Genomic DNA, 21,569 nt, shown 5'->3' on the forward strand with positions numbered 1-21,569 from the left:
GTGCAGTTGTGTGCATAGTACACGTTACCTACTGCGTACCTACCGTAGTGTGGGTAACGTGAAGGTACCGAGCTAGGCACACACATGGTACACACAGTGCTGAGTAGGTAATTACCGGCACCTATGCACTATGTCACGGTCCAATTCCCTAGGAGATCGTTGGTTCAGACAACCTGACGGGAATTGGAGATTGGAACATGCCATCCCGTCTTTTGTTTCCAAGTTTCCAGATTCTAGCCAATTTGTTTTTTGTTCACGTAGGCCCCTGCATAAGGTACCTTACCTACTATCCGGACAGTATTTGGATATCAGATGGAAACACTGGAACCCCGGGGTATCATCACTGGGCGTGATGAAGAAAAGCTGTCTTGCAGACCCTCAAGCAGTATTGGGCAGTTTTCAGACCCCCTGAATCTCCGCATTTGGCAACCCGCCTTCCAAAATCTGGAGCCCCTTGGCCGGGTGTCACAGTGCAAAAACGGAGCCAGTTAGTACCGTCTTGGGGCTTAGGTACTCAGATGGTCCTCAAGTCAGTCGGGCCTCGTCGGGCTGTGTTTCCCCCGCCGACGCCCCCCTAGCCCTGTACCGCTGTCGCAAATGAGACCTGAATAACCAGTCAGCCAACATCCACAACGGACACCCACCCAAGACACCAAAGACCGAAGGCATCGGAAAGAGAAACTGAGGTGCCTGGGATATTAGTGTACATGTCACAGGAGCCAGTGGCCAGCACGAACTTCCGGTCGTTTATCGACGCAATTTTCACACCACGGCAGCCCATCAACCTAATCTCCCATGTCAACAGCGATTCGCCCCACCTCCACTTTCGCTGCATGATGTTGTCCCTTGCATGATAGGGTGTGCAACGGCGGGAGGACCATGAGGTAACACTCGCTGTCTTGGCTACCCACGAGGTGTTTCCGTCGGGTTATTTTGTCCCAGGTATGGATGCTGAGCCAGGAGCTACGCAGTAGTTACCCTACAGGATCTCAGCCCGATGAGGACCAGGAGAAAGCTTCCACATCCCTTCTCTCCCTACTACGCGTGTAAGGCAATGTGGTAGGTGTCCTACCTACCTATCTTTACCATGGGTAGTTAGTTACCTGAGCTTCACTTTGACGTTGAAACTTGGTCAACCTTCCGATATTCTCATCAATCCCGTCTGTAGGCTTCTCTATACGCAGTACATATGTTCTCCTGCTCCTCTAAAATGATTTGACTGCTTGAATGGCACTTAGGCCTGGCATTGAAATGTTTCAACTTCATTCCGTCCGCCTTCCAGGTTGTCTTCGGCGTAACGATGTCACCTTACTCAGGTTTGGGAGGCAAACTCAATCATCCGGTTTTCGCGGCATCCCTGTCCCAAAACAATGAATGTTGGCGGTGCCCGGTGCTGCAATTACAGTCGGAACGCCTGCATGGGCGGGTCAGTCATTGGGTTACACGATAATACGTGCGCTACGACAGCCAACGGCGCCGTCGTGTTTGTTCACCATGACCAACTCATATGGCCCTTCTGCTTGCACGAATCAATCTAGTCGCTATCGAACAAGACGCGTCACGCCGCGCCAATCGTATGGTTCATCGACCTGGACGTACGCAGTATTTCGTGGCGCAGAGCCCATCTTTATCGGCTCCGTTGCACTGGGCGACGGCCATTGGATTTCGCCGATGTTTCACACGTCCAACATGGCGGTCGCATCAGGGGGGGGGGGGGGGGGGGCGGAGCATGGAAGGAGGGTGTCGAGGAGGATCGACACGTCCAAGTCGCGTCGCGCAGATCATGGCCTTGTTGGCCACACCGGAAACTTCGGCAACCGGCGAGACGGCTCCGGAGGAAACCCTATCCGCTCCTCTAATCTGACGGGCTCGGGCTTCGAGCGAAGGTTGCGGGCTTCGGGCCCCCAGGGGTTTCCATCACCATGACGTCAGTGGTGACCCACCCCTGCTGAGGCTCGTTCAGGGGGGTGCACGTGACAGTCACACTAACCCTTGCGCAGCCATCCGGATATCCTCATCTCATCCACGCTCCTCCGATGATGTACATACTACAGTAGTGTACAGTACTGCTGCTGCAAAACTCGCTGGCACATTGATCAGGCCAAGGTACGTAACCGTTTCAATAAGGGAACCCTACAGTTGGTTTGGAACCTGGAACTCAGAGGTGGCAAACACGCCTTCCGGACGCGTGCCGCCGTGGGGCTGGGTGCGTTACACAACGTATGCTGCTTGCTTTTCTGGTTCGAGCGTGGAGCCGTAGGATTCGTGACGTCCTCGGGGGCTGTTCTGGACCACGGGCAAGAAGCTATTCACGGACATGCCTGTGAATCCAATGCTGCAGTCGTGATATTCTAGGCGATGATTTTCCTGTGGCTTGGTTGGCGAGATTGGGCTGAAACCGGTTTCATGCTAGGTAACAGTACTATACACCTCGACTGCCTGCTCTGTATCTTGGTGACTATCTGGTAGGTAGGCACATTGATTGTACTTTGTAGGTGCCAGAGGGTCGAGAGCAAAAGTGCAGAGGGAATGGCCACTTCCTGACATCAAGACAACAATATAGGTATACAGCATATACAGCAAAATGAACTAACCAGTAATTAATTATATACACGGTACATGAAGTATATTCCCCTTTTCCATCCCTCTCTACTAGATCCCGTCACTCGCCTACCTCCTCCCTCTCAAGTTCAGCGGCAAAGGCTTCCACAGCACTGTCTTGCCAAAAAACCAGACCTGATCTTGGAAGGCATTCCAGGCGTGGCTCCCAAACGGCGTCACCCTCGTCACATGCTTAATCCCCAGCCCGTCCAGCGCGTCCTGTAAGTCCCTTGCCCACTGAAACACAAAGTCATACAGTCCGTACGCAACAAAGATTCCCTTCTTCTTTAGGGCCGGGTTCCTCGCTAAATCTTTGTCCGACAGGTACGGCGGCAGCGTCGCTGGCGCGAACAAGCCAAAGTAATCGAACCGGTCCGTCGCGTTGACGAGCATCTCGTAGGTGAGCACCCCGCCCATGCTGAGGCCTGCGAAGGCGCGGCAGCTGGAGTTGCGGCACACGTCGTAGTTTGACTCGACGAATGGGAAAAGGTACTTTTCGTAGTTCTCGCGTACGAGGCGCGCGGCGGGGACGGGGACGGTGTGTGACCGGTTGCCGTACAGGAACTTTTTCCCGTCCTGGTGCGACGCGTCGAGGTTGTAGAAGGTGGGTGCGACGACCACGGTGGGCGGGATGTGGCCCAGGCGGATGAGGTTGTCCATGATGTGGCTGATGCGGCCGAGATTTTCCCAGTCAGCGCCGTTGCCGTTGGCGCCGTGGGAGAGGTACAGCAAGGGGTACTCCTTTTTTGTCTTGGACCGGCCGTAGCCTGGGGGGAGGTAGATCACAAAGTCGTGAACGTCTTTGGCCGGGTGGAGGGAGCCGGGGGAGGTGTAGTTGACGTGGAGAACTCGGCCGCGGTTGCGGCAGGGGTGCGGGGCCGGGAGGGTGTAGTCAAAATTGGTGTTTAGCTCCGGCGAGGCTTGGAACTTTGCATCAAAGGGGACCACGAAGTTGCTAGACAGCTGATCACCGGGGACGTTCATGAAGGGCGGCACGTCCGGATCGACGACCAGCTTGCCTGTGTCGACTGTGCAGTTGGGGGCGTAGTCGCAGTCCGGAAGGAAGGCGTAGGTATAAGTGCCACTGGGGAATGGCGCCGTGTACACCCATTCGTCTTCGCGGTCGGCGGATCGGCGCATCTCATAGGGCCAAACATAGTCCTCGGGCAGCTGTGGCCAGGGATTGCTCACCCAGAAGTCCCCCGGTTGGTAGTCGTGCGGGTCGAAGCGGCCGTTGGTCCTGTGCAGGGTACCAGTTGTGTGGAACTGATCTGTGAAGGGTTGCAGCCCGCCGCCGATGAGCACCCGCCGTGCCGTGGCGTTGATGTACCGAAACTCGACCTCATAGCCGGTCGGGGCTCGTCCTGTCTTCCGCACCGTCACGGAAGCGGTCGCCTCATGGAACAGCAGCAGGCTGAGCAGGGCGGACAAGACGCCCCGGAGAGAAACAGCTGCGCGCATGACCGGCGACGCGCTAAGGGGTAGGGGGTTAGGACCCAGAGGTGACGGTTGCGTGAAGAGGTGGCAAGTGAAAATCGCACATGCGTTTTGAACATTGGCGAGGGTCCCGGATAAATAGGACACCGTTGTTTGGTTCTGTGTCCCCTGACGAATGCCTCGGAGGTTGCACCCGGAGTGAGCCGTAACTATACCATGCTCGGGCCTGTAACCCCTGTCTCGCTTCACCAACGGCCCGGGAGCCTGCAGCAAGGCTCAGCCGATGTTTGCAGAATGGCGAGGAGAGCGTCTTGGCTGGATACAAGTACCGGCATGTGTATAGAAATCCATTCTTAACATACTAGTAGTACTTTCGTGGTGGTATGGGTTGTGGTTCTGGAAGGGTAAAGTCCATGCAAGGTTCCATCACCCTTGGAACTCACTCCTCCAACACACAGTTGGGATCTGTAGGTGTGCATCGCCCTGTATTTGTGGGTGCGTTCAGGCTGCATAGGTTTCCCGTATTATTAGCGTTTGAATGGTACGTCGTCTATGGAGATCATTGAGCGCCTTGGATCAATATTATGCCATCTAGAATACAGTGCTGCTTGGATTGGAGTTGCGAAAACCTCTTACAGTTTGTTTCTTTCTTTTCTTTTTTTTTTTTTTTTGTTTCTACTTTTATTGCTGCCATCTTCCTTCTCTTTCTCCTAGGTATTTCTTATCTTTCTTTCTTTCTTTCCCAGAAAGCCGTACCTCAGCTACAACGCTGTTTCTCAAGAATACCAGGTGCCTCTCCCTTGCCCAGCCGGGTCATGATCCCGCCCTGCCTTTACCCGAATTTATCCCAAAAACACAGATGTCACAGCTCCCTTTCTTGATCCGCTCTGTCCACGTTGACCATTTGGCTTCAGTCAAACCCAGCGGCTTGATGCCATAACGTTGTGAATGGACCAGTTCTTCTTCTGACATTAGTACTCACCGCAACCGATAGGCGAGACCTCAGTCATGGGATCTCATTCATGATGCCGCGCGCCCGATACATCGCAATTGGCTTCTTGGTCATATTTGTCTTGCTCCGCTGGTATAAGACACCACGACAACAAACGACGACCGACTTCGGTCCACTGGAAGCTTTTAATAGCACTCTAGGCGTAAGCGTACAAGCATGTTGTAATGTGGAAGTTAAGCTTATCATTCCTGTTCTAGTTCCAACGCATCTTCGCCATTAATCTCCCCGCACGCACCGATCGCCGCGATGTTCTTACGCTGGCTGCTGCCCTTACAGGGCTGAATATTAGCTTTGTTGATGGTGTGGCTGGGGCAGATGTCGCTGACTCTGTGCTCCCCGGCAATGGGAAGACTCCAATGGGTTTCACCGTGGGCAACAAGGGCTCATGGAGAGCACACATGAACGTCCTGCAACGGTGAGCCAACTTGACTTGAAAGCACACAAACTACGACCCTATGAAATGGTGGGCTGATACCAGCCCACACCCAGCATCGTCCAGGAGAACATTACCACCGCCCTTATCCTCGAAGACGATGCCGACTGGGACATCCGTATCAAATCACAAATGCGCGTCTTCGCCGCCGCAGCGCGCCCGTTCACCCAGCCTGTATCCCCCTCTTCATCAGCAAAGACACCCGGCTGGCAGCCTCCAAGCGAAGCCACACTGGCGGACCTGTATCGCCATTCAAGTCCAAACTCCGAGGCCGTCATCGACATTCCCATTTCCCGCGTCGTGACCATGGACTTACCCAACCCACACCTCAGCCCGTACGGAGATGACTGGGATCTGCTCTGGCTGGGGCACTGCGGGACTGATTTCCCTGAGGAACGACGTGCAACGGACCGGTCGGACGATCGTTGGAAACCCCCGCCTCTCCGAGTCACAATCCCTGACGACCCAACCGTTCCATTATCAAAATACCTCGTACCGCACCCTTTTGCGCTGGGGGATTCGTTGGGCAAACAGACCTTTACGGGCTCAGACGACGAGGATAATCATGAATGGGTTGACGGCGAGGGCCCGAGAAGAAGCAAGCGATATGCGCAACACACGCGCGTGGTGCATGCTCCGCGCAAGGCAGTTTGCACGCAGGCCTACGCAGTCAGCCAGCGCGGTGCCAGACGATTGTTGTGGAGGTTTGGAGTGGGAATGGGACTGACAGCAGGGTGGGATTTGGTGTTGAGCGATTGGTGCGACGGGGTATATGCCTCTCCTTCGTTGTCCTCTCTTTATGGTAATCATCGTCGAAGAGGAGAGGGTGAAGAACTGAAAGCGAGGGAGGGCGATGGCGGAAGTGATGATGAGGAAGTGGACGGTGACGGTCGACCACCAGTGTGCGTGACAGTTCAACCGCCGTTGTTCAGCCACCACTTTGGTAGGGGGAAAGGATCAGATATATCGGCCGCTGGTGGCGGGTTTTGGAAGAAGAAAGGAGAAATGACGCCATATATCCGGCTGAGCGTGAGGTTAAACTTGGGGAGGCTGGTTAACGGGATGGAGCCAAGGGAGCAGTGGGATGATTAGGGGGTTATCTCTTTTCGCACCAGCAGTGGGGCCTGTCAAGCGCTCAGCAGAAATGGCATCATCGCAGATTATTCCACAGTCAGATGAAGCGAGCTCGACGCAGGGTGAACTCCGAAAACGCCCAGCCTCAAGCTACGCCAACTCTCCTGCATGGAGAGCGACTTTCCGCCTACGAACACCCGCCAGAAAAGCCAGAATCCTTGTACAACCGTGCTTCTCTCCAATCCTTCTCCCTCTCTTAACTCATCCAAGCCCACATAATCGATCCCCCGCTGTGCTCGATGGTCGGTTAGCCCACAACATGAGCCCTGGGAGTACAAGCGGTACAGGGGAGAACTTACCAAGGATAGCCCCCCTCGAAGAACCCAACCGCAACTTCTGCCTTCTCCCGCATCTCAAACCTCGCTTTGACATACCACATGCCCTTCACATCTTGGACTAAATCGCACTCCACCAGTCCCGGGTCACCCCCTTCAGGATAGCAGTATTTCCCCGTCCGACCGACTCGTCCTCCTCTGCCACCGCGGGCCCTTCGACCCCGTGCTCGGCCGCGGAATGTATCGTGGATAGAGTGACCACCAGCTTCAACCGCGCCCTCACAGGAACGGTTCTCAGCCGCGAGACCAAGCTTGGTGATGAGGTACGCGCGGCCGGCGTCGCGGTGCCAGTCGGACCGGGTGGCGGCGCTGAGGGGACCGATGATCACAACCGGTTGGGGGGTGATGCTGCCAGTCAACATGCTCACAGAACCGGAGACTTTGTTGGAATCGGCCGTACTACCAGACGGCTGCTCGGTGTCAAGGCCGGACAAGACAAGAGCTGGAAATATCGGCTTTTGTAGAGCACGACGGGCCAGTTGATCCCAGTCGGGCGGGGTGGGAATGATGGTTTCGGCGAGAGGAATATTGTAGAGGGTTTTTGGGTTGCTTGAATTGGAGGAAGCAGGAAGAGCCTGGCCGGGCATCGTGGAAGCTGTGGCGTTCGAGGATCCAACAATGGTCTCCCCGAGAATGGTGCGCAGGATATCCTCTAGGCCACAGTTGCCTACCAGAGCAGCGTCCGCGCCTGTCGTGATTGGTGAAGATAGAATCGTTGTGTTTGTTGAAAAATGGGACGGAGCGGGTGCCGGGTTCATAAGGCCATCGGACCTGTGGATGGGGACCGAGGCGGCGATTGGGGCGGACCCAGTCGTTGTAACGTCAAAGAAGACATCGTCCTCGGACAGGTTGGCCGACCCGGTCGGGGTCTCCAGCAGGACATCACTCAGAAGACAGAACTCGATGTTTCTCGACGACGCGACAGCCCGGGAACGGAGAGGAGCGACCCATCCATCGGGCGTCTGGGTCTGGGGCGCAATGGGAGCTGCGAACTCAGAAACCAGACGAAGGTAACCGGAACGGAGTCAGGAGAGGTTACTTACTGCTGTCATTGTCTTGATCCTCAGATGGATTTCCAGTCCACAACTTCGAAATGATGTTCCCCATTCTGGTAAAGTGAGGTGAGATACTGGTCAGCGCTATCCTGGAGAAAAAAATGTGGAAGGAGCACCTTACTCGGACCACAATGAAATAAGCAGGAAAGTGAAGTGAGGCACCAGGGTTGCTGTTGTGTCAGAGCCAGAGAAACAACCTGAGAGTTGAAGCAGGTGAAAGAAAAGAGAAGGGTAGAAGGTGAACTTGAATCACGCTGCCCGCGGCCTGAAATTCAACTTTGCAAACAGGCGATGTAAGAAGAACAAGACGGCAGGGAAATGTGGACACTGATCTTTTTAGAGCAGCCGACGATGAAACGCATGGATACATAAAATCAAGGCGTCAATCTCTACTCACCTGAAACGACCAAGAAAAACTTGACGTGTGTCGCACTCTTCGGACTTCTGTAGTCGGAGGTCCGGAGCTGCGGAGCCGGAGATGTGGGTCCAATGGAACTGAGATCGGGGCGGCAGAGTGGAGCACATCGGGGTAGCGCGCGGCGGCCTGGGGTTCGTTTACACCGAGCAAGAGACCCCAGTGGGTTGCTGGGCTTGCAGAGAGTTTCAAGAGCCCAGAAAGTACCATATACAAACTAGGATCGAGTTCGGAGGACACAAATATGAAGAACAAACACCTAATGGACCTTATCAGCAATGGATATGCCAGACCGGACTCTGATTACATGGATGAAGCTCCGGAAATTTTCACCATCAAAGGCGCCAAATACGCAACCAGGACCCAAGCCCAAACACAGTAGTTATGAATCACACCACTTTCGAGGTACCTTGCTGACTTGTCCTATGCATACTGAAACAAAGCACAGACTCACCAACGACCCGAGGGCCTTGCTTGGCCACGCTGAAGCCCTCAGAGGGTAGCGAGATATGAAACAGGGTAATGAGCAACACCGGGTTGCCCGGGGATACCGGGTATAATTTATTGAGAGAAAGAAAAACAACCCGGACTATCACTGACTTTTATTTCCACTTCTCTGGGCCGTCATGGAAGATCATAAAGCACTGAGTAGCAGAGCGTTCGAAAGCCCCCAGCTATTATTACACAATGCATCCTTGGATTATGCTGCGGCATAATAATACATATATGTCTTGATGGCTCACCAACCGCCAAAGAGACCATTAGAAAGACGAAGGGGGCTGTTGGGACCAGAGACGCAAGAGGAAAGTTCAAGGCTGGGCGCACTCAAGAAACCATACAGCGGCTTGGAGACGGTTGGTCGTATTTGGCCAGAGACACTTGACATACACGCCCGGGTATCCCTTAACCATAGGTTCTAGGGGTGGCACCTTAGATACATATTGTGTATACTATATATTAGCTGCAAACATAGGGCTACGGACCACCGCCACCGAGCGGGACCGTGATAGAGGTCTGCTAAGCAGGGGCTATGTATACATGTACACTAGAAGCACCCATTCCCCCGATATTTTCAATGGTTCACTCGGATACACAACCTATCGCAGCATAAGACGATAGGTACGTCATGGAATAGTTTCTGGAGCATAGGATAGGGGCGGGAACAGCCTCGTTTAAGGGTTTCCATTTTCTCGTATCAATGCCACCTTAGCAAGCTTGGGTGTTCCAAGCATTGCAGCGCAATATGTCTTCAACAATGACATTATTAATCACGATCTCGGGCTAATGGCGCAGCAGTCGCGGTAGAAGATGTTCTTACCGACGGCCATACCCGAGCATTCGCTGGGTGTTTCGTCAAGGTTCATTAGCTCAACGCTAAAACTCTACACCCAGACGCCATGGGTCCGGTTGGCGAGAACCTGGAAGCGGGCAGGTTCCCGATATTTTTGGAACTGTTCTTGCTTGGCAGCAGGGGGTTGCCGCGGCAAGCCTTCTGCCAAGGTTCGATTTCCCTTGTAACACGAGATTCATGCCCGAGATCGCATGCCTGGGTCGTATCAGTCTCACGTGTGCGGCTGGCGACCAGGGAATCTATTGCCAAGGTGGCGTCGCATTCCCTCCCATCTCAAAGCGGGTAAGCAGAGAGTGGATTTGGTCCGCCTTCATAGCGGTATTAATATGGAGCTTTGTTCATGTTTCCGCACTCGGCATCGACCACTTCTGAACCCTTTGTCTAGAAGACAGCAGCAGCAAACGCGCACCGCAACTATGCAGGGAATCGCGCCACAATACGTCTGGCCACCACGGAAATGGGAGCGTAAGCTCGGTTTGCGCTTGGCTTCGGTTCTCTCTTTGATCATTGCCGCCGGTCTCGTCGGGTCACTTGGAGCAAACAAAAGAGTCCGTCATTACGATGGCCTGGGTCTCGTAGCATTGTCTCCAGGGGTATGTTAATCCCCATCACGATTTGCAACTCCCCCTTCCCATTCACCTCGGAGCATTTCTGCTGACATTTCATCCGTTTCGACAGATTGGCTTAACCTTTCTTTGGGATGTGGCTGAAATCATCTGCATCGCCGTCCGCGGCGGCCATCGGGGGATGCACCCAGGCGCCATCATCGGTGTCGACCTCCTCATGTGGCTCGGCTGGATTTGCGAGACGGGACTCTTCGGCTATCTCGCCTCGTACGGCCCAGAGTCCTTGATTGATGGGCATAGCGCCCAGTCCCGTACAGACCCGGAAGATTGGGACTGGTCGCGCACTACTCCGGAGGATAGGGCGCTCGAGAACGAGATTCAACATAAGAGCCGCGCAGCCGCTGCGTTTATGGCGTTCCTTGTGTGCGCCCTGCCTTCCCCATTTGCAGTTGACCTTGACTTAGCCCTCCGACTTATTTCCTTTCTGCTGCCTGGTTTTCCAAATATTGAGTTTGGCTCGGCTGACACCTGTTTCTCTCCAGCATTGTCCACTTCACACTCTTTGTCATCGGCTGCAGAGAGGAGCATATCCGCAGCATTCAAAGATACCACATAAGGCGGCCTATCCCGGAAGAGCCGCTCCAAGAGCTGTCGATGGAGCCGGTCACCACTGAGCAGACCCAGACGCAACAGGAGAAGCCGCCGCCATACATGCATAGTTAATGGCGGCTTGCAGTCCTCTTTTACACACGTGCACGTATTTGGCTATAATATTGAATGTTATCATGATGCATGTTTCGCATTATTATGCAATGAAATTCCTTTCGGACAGCATTGTGAGCTCAGCTTTGCCATTCCTGATACGTCGCTATGGGAAACGGGCGACAGGCGCGTATATTGCAACTTGCTTTTCCTCTTGTCCTCTTGTCATCACTAGAGTGCTTTTGTTTTTCTTTGATCTCAACCTCGTTTTCGTCTTAGTCTCCATTTCACCATCCTCGCCATTCTCTCATTACACCAGGGTGCCCGTATCCCCTCCTGACGTAAGCAATCTCGTTGGAAGGGATGGAAACCTAGCTCGGTCTCTGTTGGGTAGTCCCAAACCTAACGAGGCATAACAACGACTTATACTACCAAAGCTGAAGGCAGTCATCTGAAAATTTCCGGCACCAAATAACATAGTCCATAACTCCGCTACTCCTGGAAACATCTAGGCCCAATAATCCGGTGGCATATCAAAGATCCACTTCACAAACCTCGCCAGTTCCCTATCACTCACTCTCCTAGGTCTGGGCGCGGTCCCCTGCCCGTTCGTCTCATCATTCCATCTCCGCTTCCTCATCGCCGCTATAATCTCCCTCTCCAACACTCTCAATCTCGGTCGATAGTACGGATCGTGACACAAACACCACGCGATCAGCCGTCTTAGCTCTTCGCTCAACTTCGGCTTCCTTCCCTTTAACCCGATCGTCGCATCCTTATGAAGAAGCCACCCACCGTACGTCCAGACACGACGCCAATTTTGACCCGCGGCTCCCGAGGGTCGTTTGGGGTACCGCTGCGCGTCAAGGTCGACGGGCTCAGTCACAGGCCGGGCGACAAAGTGGGCGTCGCCGATAGGGCGCCGCCGCGGGGCTCCGGGGACGCGGTCGTCGTCATCTCTGTCAGTATTGGCGTCGAACGGGGGCACCCATATCCGGGAAGGATGAGGCGGGCACGGAGGATAACAGCCTGTCGCTAAGGCGGCCATCACCAGACCTGCGGGGTGGGGATGGTGTTAGTTTGTGTATGCAGACGTGGTTCTGGACGAACTCAGTAGGAATCTGTACCTATCTGGAAAAGGTTGTTGGCCCAGGTGAAGTTACCAGCCGTTTTACCAAACTGGTTCGACCGCGGGTGTTGTGGGCTAAGATTGAACGGTACAAAATCCCATTCTTCAGTGAATTGCTCCTGTGCTAGGCATTAGTTACTTCAGGGTGGTTTATAAGCGCTTCCGCGATGGTGATTCAACTCTAGCAACCGCACACCTGGGTTCTGGAGGGTGCTACGCATGTTATTGTTCAAGGAGAGGAGGGGGATGCGTACAGGGGTGAAATAGTAGTGTTTCGCCAGATTTCGAATGGAACGGATCCTCGATCTGTCGACAACATAGGCGTACAGGAAAGCCAGCACTGGTTAGCCATGGTATTAAAAGTGCCTTGCTGCTCCTGGTGCATTCGTCGGAAGCAACTCACGGATCCTGGAGGTCTTGGGCTGTGAGATTTACCGCCAGTCCAAAATCAGCGAGTTTCATGCAGGGCATGATGCCATGACCGGTGGTTGCATCGCTTGCTCCGACAAGGACTGGACAGGTGAATAATCAGTAGAGCCCACTACCATGTTCGTATAACGCAAATACCTACTGTTCGCAGCGTCCAAGTCCAGGTGCAATAATGGACGTTTCCTTATAACCCCATAATCTGGAGGTGCCCGTTCCTGTACAGGTTGCATAAACGCCCCCAATGGATATAGCCACTGGTACCTAGTCGGAGGATAGTGCAACGCAATGAGTTGCTTTGTGACTTATGGTTGAAGCATAGTAAGGTGCCTACGGTTAGCTATTGCCAACCTCAGGGTTAGAGTCACTTACGGCAGTGGAAAATCCGCCAGAGAGCCTCTTCCTCGAATACCAGGTTCTTGCCTCGACCCCTCCTCCTGTCACGCCTAAACCTTGAGCGGTTGATAATTGTTAAGGCTTTGTCGAGCGATCCGCGCTGCAAGTACTCAAAAAGGGAGATTTCGCCAATATACGTAACGTGGTAGGGCAACGTGAGATCCGTCACGGCCGGAAAGTCCTTTGTCTGTACGATATGCATGAAGCCGTTGTGCTCCTGTGGGCAAGGTACTCGGTAAGTGCTCATTGCAAGTACTGTGGGCTCTGATACGGGTTAAACAAGCATTGAAACTGCTTACCTTTGTGATGGCCATCTCCTGCTGGGTATCCCGATGTTCGGAACGTCCACTTCTTAGATGATACTTTGCAACGAAAAACTCAACATTTTGTCCGACGTTTCTTTGAAAGAGAACCGCAATGCCGTTCCCACCGAAGCCAAGGGTCCTGACAAATTGCAGACCCCTGCCGATTTCCAGCTTCTGCCTCAACCCGTCGATTCTCTCCCCTACTTCCTCAGTGATCAGCCGGTGAGGCAGGGGATTCCGATAAGGTCTGAGTTCCGTAAGCGCCAGAGGTTGGGTAAGATAGTTCTGGCGCATTCTGTCTCTAGTGACGCCCGTATAGACTCCTACATGGGATATTAGAGAGATATTTCGATGTTTTCTTCCTCCCAAGACGTACCGTTGACAGGAACAGGCCAGTTTTCTGGGTGTGCACACCACCCCACTTGCCCTGAGATACGCACAGGGTCTCCAGCTGGGAGGCTCAGAGGGGCGTATATGTTTCTTCCGTAAAGTCGAAATCTTGCAAATCGATAGTTCTGCTGTTGTACGCCGGTGAGCAAGTGTAGCGTACTGTCCCATTGTTGCGGGGCCGGCGGCTGTCCTGCCTGTGCCATGTTTAATGGAGAGTAGAAGATCCACGCGGGCTATTCGTCTTGCGAATTGAGATCGATGTTGACAACAAGACCATATAACGGCGGCTGAGGAATAAGACGTTTTTAAGACGTAGCCTCATTTTCTTTGTCATTCTCCTGTCTTTGAACGGCTCAATTGACGGATTCAGAAATGACATTCTTTTTGATGCGGGCAGTTCTTCCAAGCAAAGAACTTGAGTGTACATGTATGAATCAGAAAACAAAAACGGAGAGACGCGAGACATCTAAAGTCACAGACAGACACCGCGTCGAGGAATAAAATGGAATCTGGGTACCTGAGTGAAACTAACACATTCGGGCAAGTAACCTGCCGCTATACGGTTGAGAGTGGTCTTGTTGACCCCCAGGAGGCGAGACCCGCCACCAGCCAACTGCTAAGGCATGAGCTGGATTCTTCCAGCTACCTACTGCATACTGTCGACAGTTATCAAGTCCAAAGAAGCATATTAAGAGAACGAAGTAATTAGAGAGGGTTTTCGTCTCCTTTTTCCATTTTCTTTTGAAACAAAAAAAGAAAAGAATCAGAATGTATGTGATTGTGCACACAATCAATCTCAATGCTGAGGCGGAATGTCAAACGTGAGCGTAACCTGCCCTCGCAGCTGCTTACCCAGCTTCTTGCCCTGTGTCCACCATACTACCTATTGCTTACTTACTTGTCCAATAGCTCCCTGGTGTATCAAACACTATATTCACCCACCGCTGCAGCTCCTTGTCTTTCTTACTTTTCCCGGCCTTTGTCCTGTCCAATTTGGTTTCATCCACTATATGTAACTCCTCCATGCGGTTAATCAGCATCCTTTCCAACACTCTCAATCTAGGCCGGTAAAATGGGTCATCAGCCAGAGACCATGCGATGAGCATGCGCAGACGGCGGTCGATCCTGTGATAATCGAGATTCATATCGTCATTAAGAATAAAGCCTCCCCACGACCAGATGCGTATGTAACCAGGCTTGTGAGCCTCAGGGCCGTGATACAGGTTGGCGTCGATGTCTTTTCCATCGGGGCCCCGTTCGTATGCTGCGTCTCCATTGGGGTCACGAGGAGGCTGCCTGGCGTGTACTTCGTCATCGTCATCATCCCAATAGTTTATTCGGCGCGGAACCCAAATTTTTGAGGCGTGGGGTGGGCACGGAGGCAGACACCCGGTGACGAGGACGAGCATGACCACTGGAGGAGATCAGATATGAAAATACAGGGGACTTGGAGAAGTAGAGAATAGAATACGGATAACATACAGCCAAACTGGAAGAGGTTCGATCTCCAATCATATTGGCCAGCGATCTTGGATGATTTTCCAAAGCCAAAGGCGTTCTCCGGTTCGAACCCAGGCCAAATGTAGTTCCACTCCGAGGTAAATTGCTCCTGGTGTGGAACCTGGAAGTTAGAACGGGACAACATTCGTTTTAAGTGTAACGTAGGACGCTCAGGTCAATATACATACGGGAAAGTAGTAGCGGTGCTTTGCCATTCTCCGCCACATTAAAGGCGCAAAGTGTCTGGGTAACGCAATGCGTAAGCTTTCGATGGTCCCTGGTACAGGCATGTGATGTAAACAGAGTCCTTACTGCCGCTCGCGGTACTTGGGCCAGTCCTTAGCAAGACCAAAGTCGGAGAGCTTGATGCATGGCATGATCCCGTGGCCCGTGTGAGGGTCGCTGTCTCCAACCAGGACTGCTCAAGGGGATGGGGTTAGCTGTGCGCCACAGTTTCATCCTTTCATCCGCATTGAGATGGGATAACAAAGGAGAAACCTACGGTTTGCTGCATCGACATCGAAGTGGCACATCTTTTATCAAAGATGGTCAGTTTCTTCACGCGTGATGGGGTCGATGGGTAAGCAAAAGGAGTGCCTGTACATTCCACTTGCGCTTTGTACCTCGATCGGGACACTTCTCCTGGAGCGGGGGCTCTTCATCTTCATAGATGTCCCCGTTATCTACGGGCGGATAGCAGCAGGCGATCAGGCTCTTGACAACTGTGAAGGCAAATGACACTGTCAGTAGGGAGGGAGTTATATTACCACCCCTCTATCAATGGATATCTCAGAGACATAAGGGTGGTGGGTCATCTTCCAACAAGAACCCAGTCGGAAACTCGAGGGAACTCACAGCAGAGAAATACATGATAAAGTTGACGTGTTTCGAAGCGGCGGACCGTCCGCTTGTTGAGATTTGTCGTATGGGCAGCCCGGAATATATTGCAGAGCGCTTTGTCCAGGCTGCCGCGCTCATAGTATTCAAGGATCATCAGGTTGCTGATATCTCCGGGTTTATTTGCGTCTTGACACGCCGGCAGCAACTCGTCTTCGATCAACCGGACGATGTGCATGCAATCGGAAAATCTACCACCATTGGTTAGTCAAATAGGGACTTTCGTTGTACATCTGCTGAAGGAGTGCCCGGGTATACTTCGCAGTAAGGTCTTTCTCCTGTAGAAGTTGCTCCGTAGCATTGGGAGTGTCCCGAATGTTGCACTTAACAATGAACTTTTGCATACGGCCGTTGAGAGGATGTCCCGTCTCAAACAATGCGGCGATGCCGTTTCCGCCGGCACCGACAATTCGCTTCAGACGAAGATCACGCGCCTGGAGCTTCGGTTTGACACGCTTATCAACCGCCTGAATCACCTCTTGAGTAAAGGGTGGTGTCACGTTGGCGGCCCATCCTCCGTATGTACGGCCTATTGGTATGCTGTTCATAAGGGCGCGACGCTGGAGGCTGTAGGTTCCTAGAAAGGGAACCTGCCAATTCTGAACCTCGACAGGGTTGACAGGATCGTCAACGCGTTGGCCGGTGTCTCGGTAGCGGCTGAACCGGAGATTCCACTCTCTCAAGTATCTATGGGCGTCATTTGACTCGTCAAACGGTGGAGGCTGGGGCTGAGGCTGTGGTTGACGTTGTGCGGGATCTGTTTGCTGCTGGGGGTCTGGTCCTGGTAAATGTTGCTTGAGCGCGTCCACCAGTGTCGCCTGCTGTTGCGGCCCAAGACCCTCAGCTAGCTGTGTGCCACCTTCTGGTTGTCGTGGAGGAACCTGGTTCCGTCGTGGTCGGTTGATAGCGACAAAACATCGAGAACCTATCGGATCAGGGACTCCCTGCTGTGGAAGGACTGGGTTCTGCATTGCTTGGTCAATAGGGGTTAACCTTTGAAGCTTGAAGGCTTTGCTGAATTGGGCCTCCCATCTCCTAACCCCGGTTCAGAGTTCTAACCGTGCTGCATGTTGCTTACCGGCAATTGTGGGGGAAAGGGCTTCTGTCCAGGTCGGTCTCGAGCGAAGGCTTTCCCCCTAGGTTGGCCTTTCTCCTGGTCGAAAATGTTTTGCCCGGGTCGGTTGATAGGAACAAAGCCTTGAACCCGTGGTTGTGGGACCGCGGGAGTGTTCGCTGGATTCGCGTAACCCTGTTGCATCAAATCCATGTGCTGAATCTGGCGCGGTAGTGGTTGCGCGGGTTGGTGGGCTAATCCATGTTGCAATCGCGAGCTGCCAGGAGGAGGTTGGGCCGGTTGATTGATGCTCCCTGTCTGCTGTGCCATTGCCGGATTTTGCCCCGGGGCGTGGTAAGGGGCAGGCTGACGCTGAGGCTGACGCTGAGACAGATTCGTTCGAGGATGATTCCAGGTTGTAATTCTGGCCGTGGACTGAACTGGTCGGGGTTGGACATCAGCTTGATTATTGTGTCCTGGCTGAGGGTTCAAGTCCATAGTTCCATTCATCAAATTCAGAATGGAACCGGTGAGATGTTGCAAATGCCCCGAGGTCGTGTTGGTAGTTGTATAGTCGTATCTTGTTCAGCACAGTTGTTGTAGGTATCCGAAATACAGAAAGACAACAATTGTACTTGAAGGATCCGGTTGCGCTTTTAGCATTCTCGTGACCTGCTCCCTAAAGGTGGCCCTCAAAACGATTCATGCAGTCTTCCCCGTGTCAAAGAAAGATAACGTTGACGATTGGGAGCGAGGATATTCATTGTTTATGCGTGTTACTGTGGCGGACGCATCCGGAGTTTTCGACGGCCTGCGGGATAAAAGAACAAAGAAGAGCTTCGGCACCGTATCTTACTTTGACCTTTTACACCGGTTCAGATTCAAGAACAGCCACGTGTTGAAACGTTTCTGAACAGTTCTTACCGCGGTTTGATGCCTATGCGCTTCCGAATATTGCATTTGGCAGTGGTTTTTATAGTAGCTTTTGTAGGTTCTGGCGCTCCCTCTACCTGTTCATTAGAGATGGCTTGATACTACTTTTTGACACACAGGGCGCATGCTGGCGCAAATGGAGGTCTTCATTATAGTGATGTTGCTGATATTTAGCGTTGAGGTCCGCCACCTTCCGAAGAGCATTCATCCATGGAGCCCATTGAGAGGATCTTCAGGGACCTGAAGTATCCCTATATTTTCCTTAAGACTTTATAACGTTGTACAGTGTTTTCGATATATACTACTAGGTAATTTCTTATTGGTTTGGGTCAGGGTGGTGTTAGTTGACATTGCCATCGTCAGCCTGGGCACGGATTTTGATATACTGTGAAGGAATCACTTTGATGATCTGGCCTTTACATATCTACAACGTAGATGTAAATACGGACTAAAAAACAAAAATAAGAAAAGAAAGAACCCGCGTAGATCCGTACTGTAACCAAAACCATGAACATCCATCTCTGCGCAATAAGAAGAGGCCCGAGAAGATAGGTTACTGAGCCAAGTGCCGACTGCCATTGTTACCCCTGAAAATGCCAGACCAGAATCCACAGAAAAAAATGTAATCACAGGAAAAAAACGCATCAATGGTACCGAGGATGGCCTGATCCCAATTGTACTATGTTAGTGGCAGACGTGTCAGAAAGTAAGACCTCCAACTTACGTGTTACCGAGAAATGGAGCAATTGAAGCGCCAGACTGATGGCCTTGAGGGCTTTCTGAACCCGGCTTGCCAGGACGATAATAACAAAGATGGTGGTGATGCAACAAAGAGCCTGTAGTACAGCAGACATGCCGACACTCAGAGTGGGCCATGGTGCGACAACAACTGGCTCGGATGCCATCGTGTGGAGGACGGCTGGCGAGGGGAGAGGAGGTTGTGCGACGGTATCCATGGAAGATGTCTTGGTCAGTTCGCCAAAGTCAAGGACCTTTCTGCAACAGTCAAGTTGGGCCCGCGTTATTCATAAAGAAACCCATAATCCCGCGCTCCAGGCTCCAACTGGATATGAATCACACCAGCCATGACCGAGCCGCCGTGTTTGTCCACGCGGTCCCAATCAATGCATATCACACCGTCAGTCGACTAGCCGCGAACAGCCAACATTGGGAGCGCAAGCCAATGCCCGTCTTCAATGATTGGTGCGCGCTTCCGGTAGCCTTGCGGCACAGCCCGTGTCAGCAGGATCCCTCTCCGGCCCCTCCGCACGTTGGTTCACCAAGGTTTAAGGGACGCCGTATTAGTGCCTACCAAGGAATTGACAGCCTGTTGTAGCGGCCAACCCCGCTGCATTTCCCACTTTCCTACTTCTGCCAAATGCTGTTGGATATGCTGTGCGACCATACGCTCGTGTTGCTACATGTGCCCTCCTTGCAATATTGGAAGTGGAGAAGTGCCTATTGACAAGCCAAGCTTCTAACCTAAGCGGAGCATGAGTCCACGGAGAGTTCGAGGCTGGAAGGGTTATAATATGTTTCATGCTACGCGAAACATGAATCAAATATGGTCCGTAAACAATCTATGAGTTGCTTGATGTGACAAGTATAAAGAAACCTAGTGAAATAGGACGTCAAAGTAGAGGCACGGAGGAATGTCCATGCCAGTGTATACAACCTTGATGCTTTTAAGGTAATTTATTCTACCTCGCCACAAATGCTCGTGTTCAATTCTGAGAAAACTAATGCTTGAGGGGGCATTTATACTACAGATTAGCCACCGCAGTCGAAACTCGCCACGGACACGAGTAAGCAATCGTACGTGTAGAGGCCTCGCGGATACCCTGTGTTCAATAATATGTTGGATAGCATTGTATTACTGATAACCAAACATTCCAGGGTCGCACTAAAGCGGTATTACATAGGAAAACGTATAGTAGGCTTTGTGTTAATAATATTTCGTCCTTCCGCGTTGGTCGCTTACAGGGGCGATCTTGAGGGGTCGTATAATATTCCTAATGCAGACCGCTACATATCTCTCTTTGAGCGAGCTGACATTGGTTCAAGGAATAGCTTCTCGAAAGGGAGGGTGCCCGAAGAGACGGTTGCGATTAGAAGACGGGAATATGGAAGACGGGACAGGCCAAGGGCCGCTGGAACCGTATTGAACCCGCATGCCCTATATAGCACAAAGCAGCTAACAGGGAATGGCAATCAACCCTCTCAAAAACACACTGGAAGGCGTATCAATTTTTTGAATATGCCGGTAATTACATCCTTATGAAGACTCTACTAGGCCTAGGTCGTTCAGTACAATAACTCCACCTGGGTGCACAAGGGAGCCAAGTAGATCGCGGAGGCTTAAAAGCTGCCACTCAGTGGCCACGAACCATTCCTTTCTATAATTAGGCAACTGCCTCGGTTATTGATGGATTAGAATCAAAGCTTCTAAAGAGAAATCATTACGTATAGCCAACTCCCAACGCCAACAGTTCATCTTCCTTCTACTGAACTAGTACTACACGCCCGTCATTCAGACACCCGACTGACCTCGTGACAGGACATAAGGTCATTGTCAAGCAAGACACGTTAGTAGTCTCTTCTTCTCTGAGCCGCTCAAACAACGCAGAGATGTTAACGCCAACATGAGTGCTCCGTGTGTACCGCTTCTTCTGGCACGAAGGGTAAGCATGATAAAGATATACGCGAAATTTACACGGCGCCACGGGGTTGTGTGGTATAACGAGGGTCTACAAGTACTTGGCTGTAATCATGTGTTTGCCACGTCAAAAGGGTAGTTGACTAGCAACGCTGGCACACGCAGACTGAAGACAAGCGAGGGCATTATATATGCCTTCGCAATTTGTTCTTCCTTGAATCCCCAGTATGTTCTTACGATAAGAACCCCTTTAACAGAACCCTCGAAAACCTATGCCACCCTAACTGCAGCGCCCGCCCAAAACATCAACCCTTGACGTGTCGAGTCTGAAACTTCCAATCACCCTTTCACCATGCCCAGTCGCTCAACCAGCCGCTTCTACGATTCCTACGGACGGACTTACTCCTCTCGTCAACGCAGCTCCTCGTCGGACGGCTTCTCGAGCCGCGGGCGTGATGGCTTCTCTTCTTCCTTCCGTGAGACGGCCAGACCTAGGGGCTTCGGCCATACACAAGGACCAAATACCTCCGGCTACCACAACCGGGCCCATACCAGTGGCCGGAATCGCTTCTCGATCTTCGAACGTGCCAATCATTCCCCTCCCCGCTTTGCCTCAGCCCAGCGCACCACCTCCTCGTACAACGCCTCCCACACCCGCACCACATCCCGTGCCTATCATTATCCCGGACACAGCGAATCCTCTTCAGCCCACAGGGCATCTTCTCCTCCCCGCCGTTGCCGTCGTCGCTCCCCACGCCCGTCTCTCACAACTCGTCTCGTCAGAGGCTTCGGTCAAACAATGGCAAAGATGCCACGCGACTCGTTAGAAGAGTTTGGCAGTG

The 21,569-nt window shown here is 52.4% G+C and overlaps 4 protein-coding genes across 4 annotated transcripts; 2 read left to right on the top strand and 2 right to left on the bottom strand.

Annotated features, from left to right (window-relative positions):
• Window positions 1-2,670: 2,670 nt before the first annotated feature.
• Window positions 2,671-4,062, bottom strand: VTJ83DRAFT_7581 (uncharacterized protein; the record flags this gene model as incomplete). Its single annotated transcript, XM_071014419.1, has 1 exon — window positions 2,671-4,062. The coding sequence occupies one exon, from the start codon at window positions 4,060-4,062 to the stop codon at window positions 2,671-2,673; it is 1,392 nt and encodes a 463-aa protein (XP_070863798.1).
• Window positions 4,063-5,060: 998 nt separating this feature from the next.
• VTJ83DRAFT_7582 (uncharacterized protein) lies at window positions 5,061-6,575 on the top strand (the record flags this gene model as incomplete). The annotated part of the gene is made up of 3 exons (XM_071014420.1): window positions 5,061-5,192; window positions 5,248-5,465; window positions 5,540-6,575. The coding sequence occupies 3 exons, from the start codon at window positions 5,061-5,063 to the stop codon at window positions 6,573-6,575; spliced, it is 1,386 nt and encodes a 461-aa protein (XP_070863799.1).
• A 3,614-nt stretch (window positions 6,576-10,189) lies between these two features.
• On the top strand, window positions 10,190-11,062 carry VTJ83DRAFT_7583 (uncharacterized protein; the record flags this gene model as incomplete). The annotated part of the gene is made up of 3 exons (XM_071014421.1): window positions 10,190-10,366; window positions 10,452-10,762; window positions 10,882-11,062. 3 exons carry the CDS (start codon window positions 10,190-10,192, stop codon window positions 11,060-11,062), a joined length of 669 nt encoding a protein of 222 aa, XP_070863800.1.
• A 7,405-nt stretch (window positions 11,063-18,467) lies between these two features.
• Window positions 18,468-18,947, bottom strand: VTJ83DRAFT_7584 (uncharacterized protein; the record flags this gene model as incomplete). Its single annotated transcript, XM_071014422.1, has 2 exons — window positions 18,468-18,735; window positions 18,796-18,947. 2 exons carry the CDS (start codon window positions 18,945-18,947, stop codon window positions 18,468-18,470), a joined length of 420 nt encoding a protein of 139 aa, XP_070863801.1.
• Between the last annotated feature and the right edge of the window lie 2,622 nt (window positions 18,948-21,569).

The sequence above is a fragment of the Remersonia thermophila genome, chromosome 7, assembly GCF_042764415.1.
Source record: "Remersonia thermophila strain ATCC 22073 chromosome 7, whole genome shotgun sequence".
Taxonomy (NCBI): Eukaryota; Fungi; Ascomycota; class Sordariomycetes; order Sordariales; family Chaetomiaceae; genus Remersonia; species Remersonia thermophila.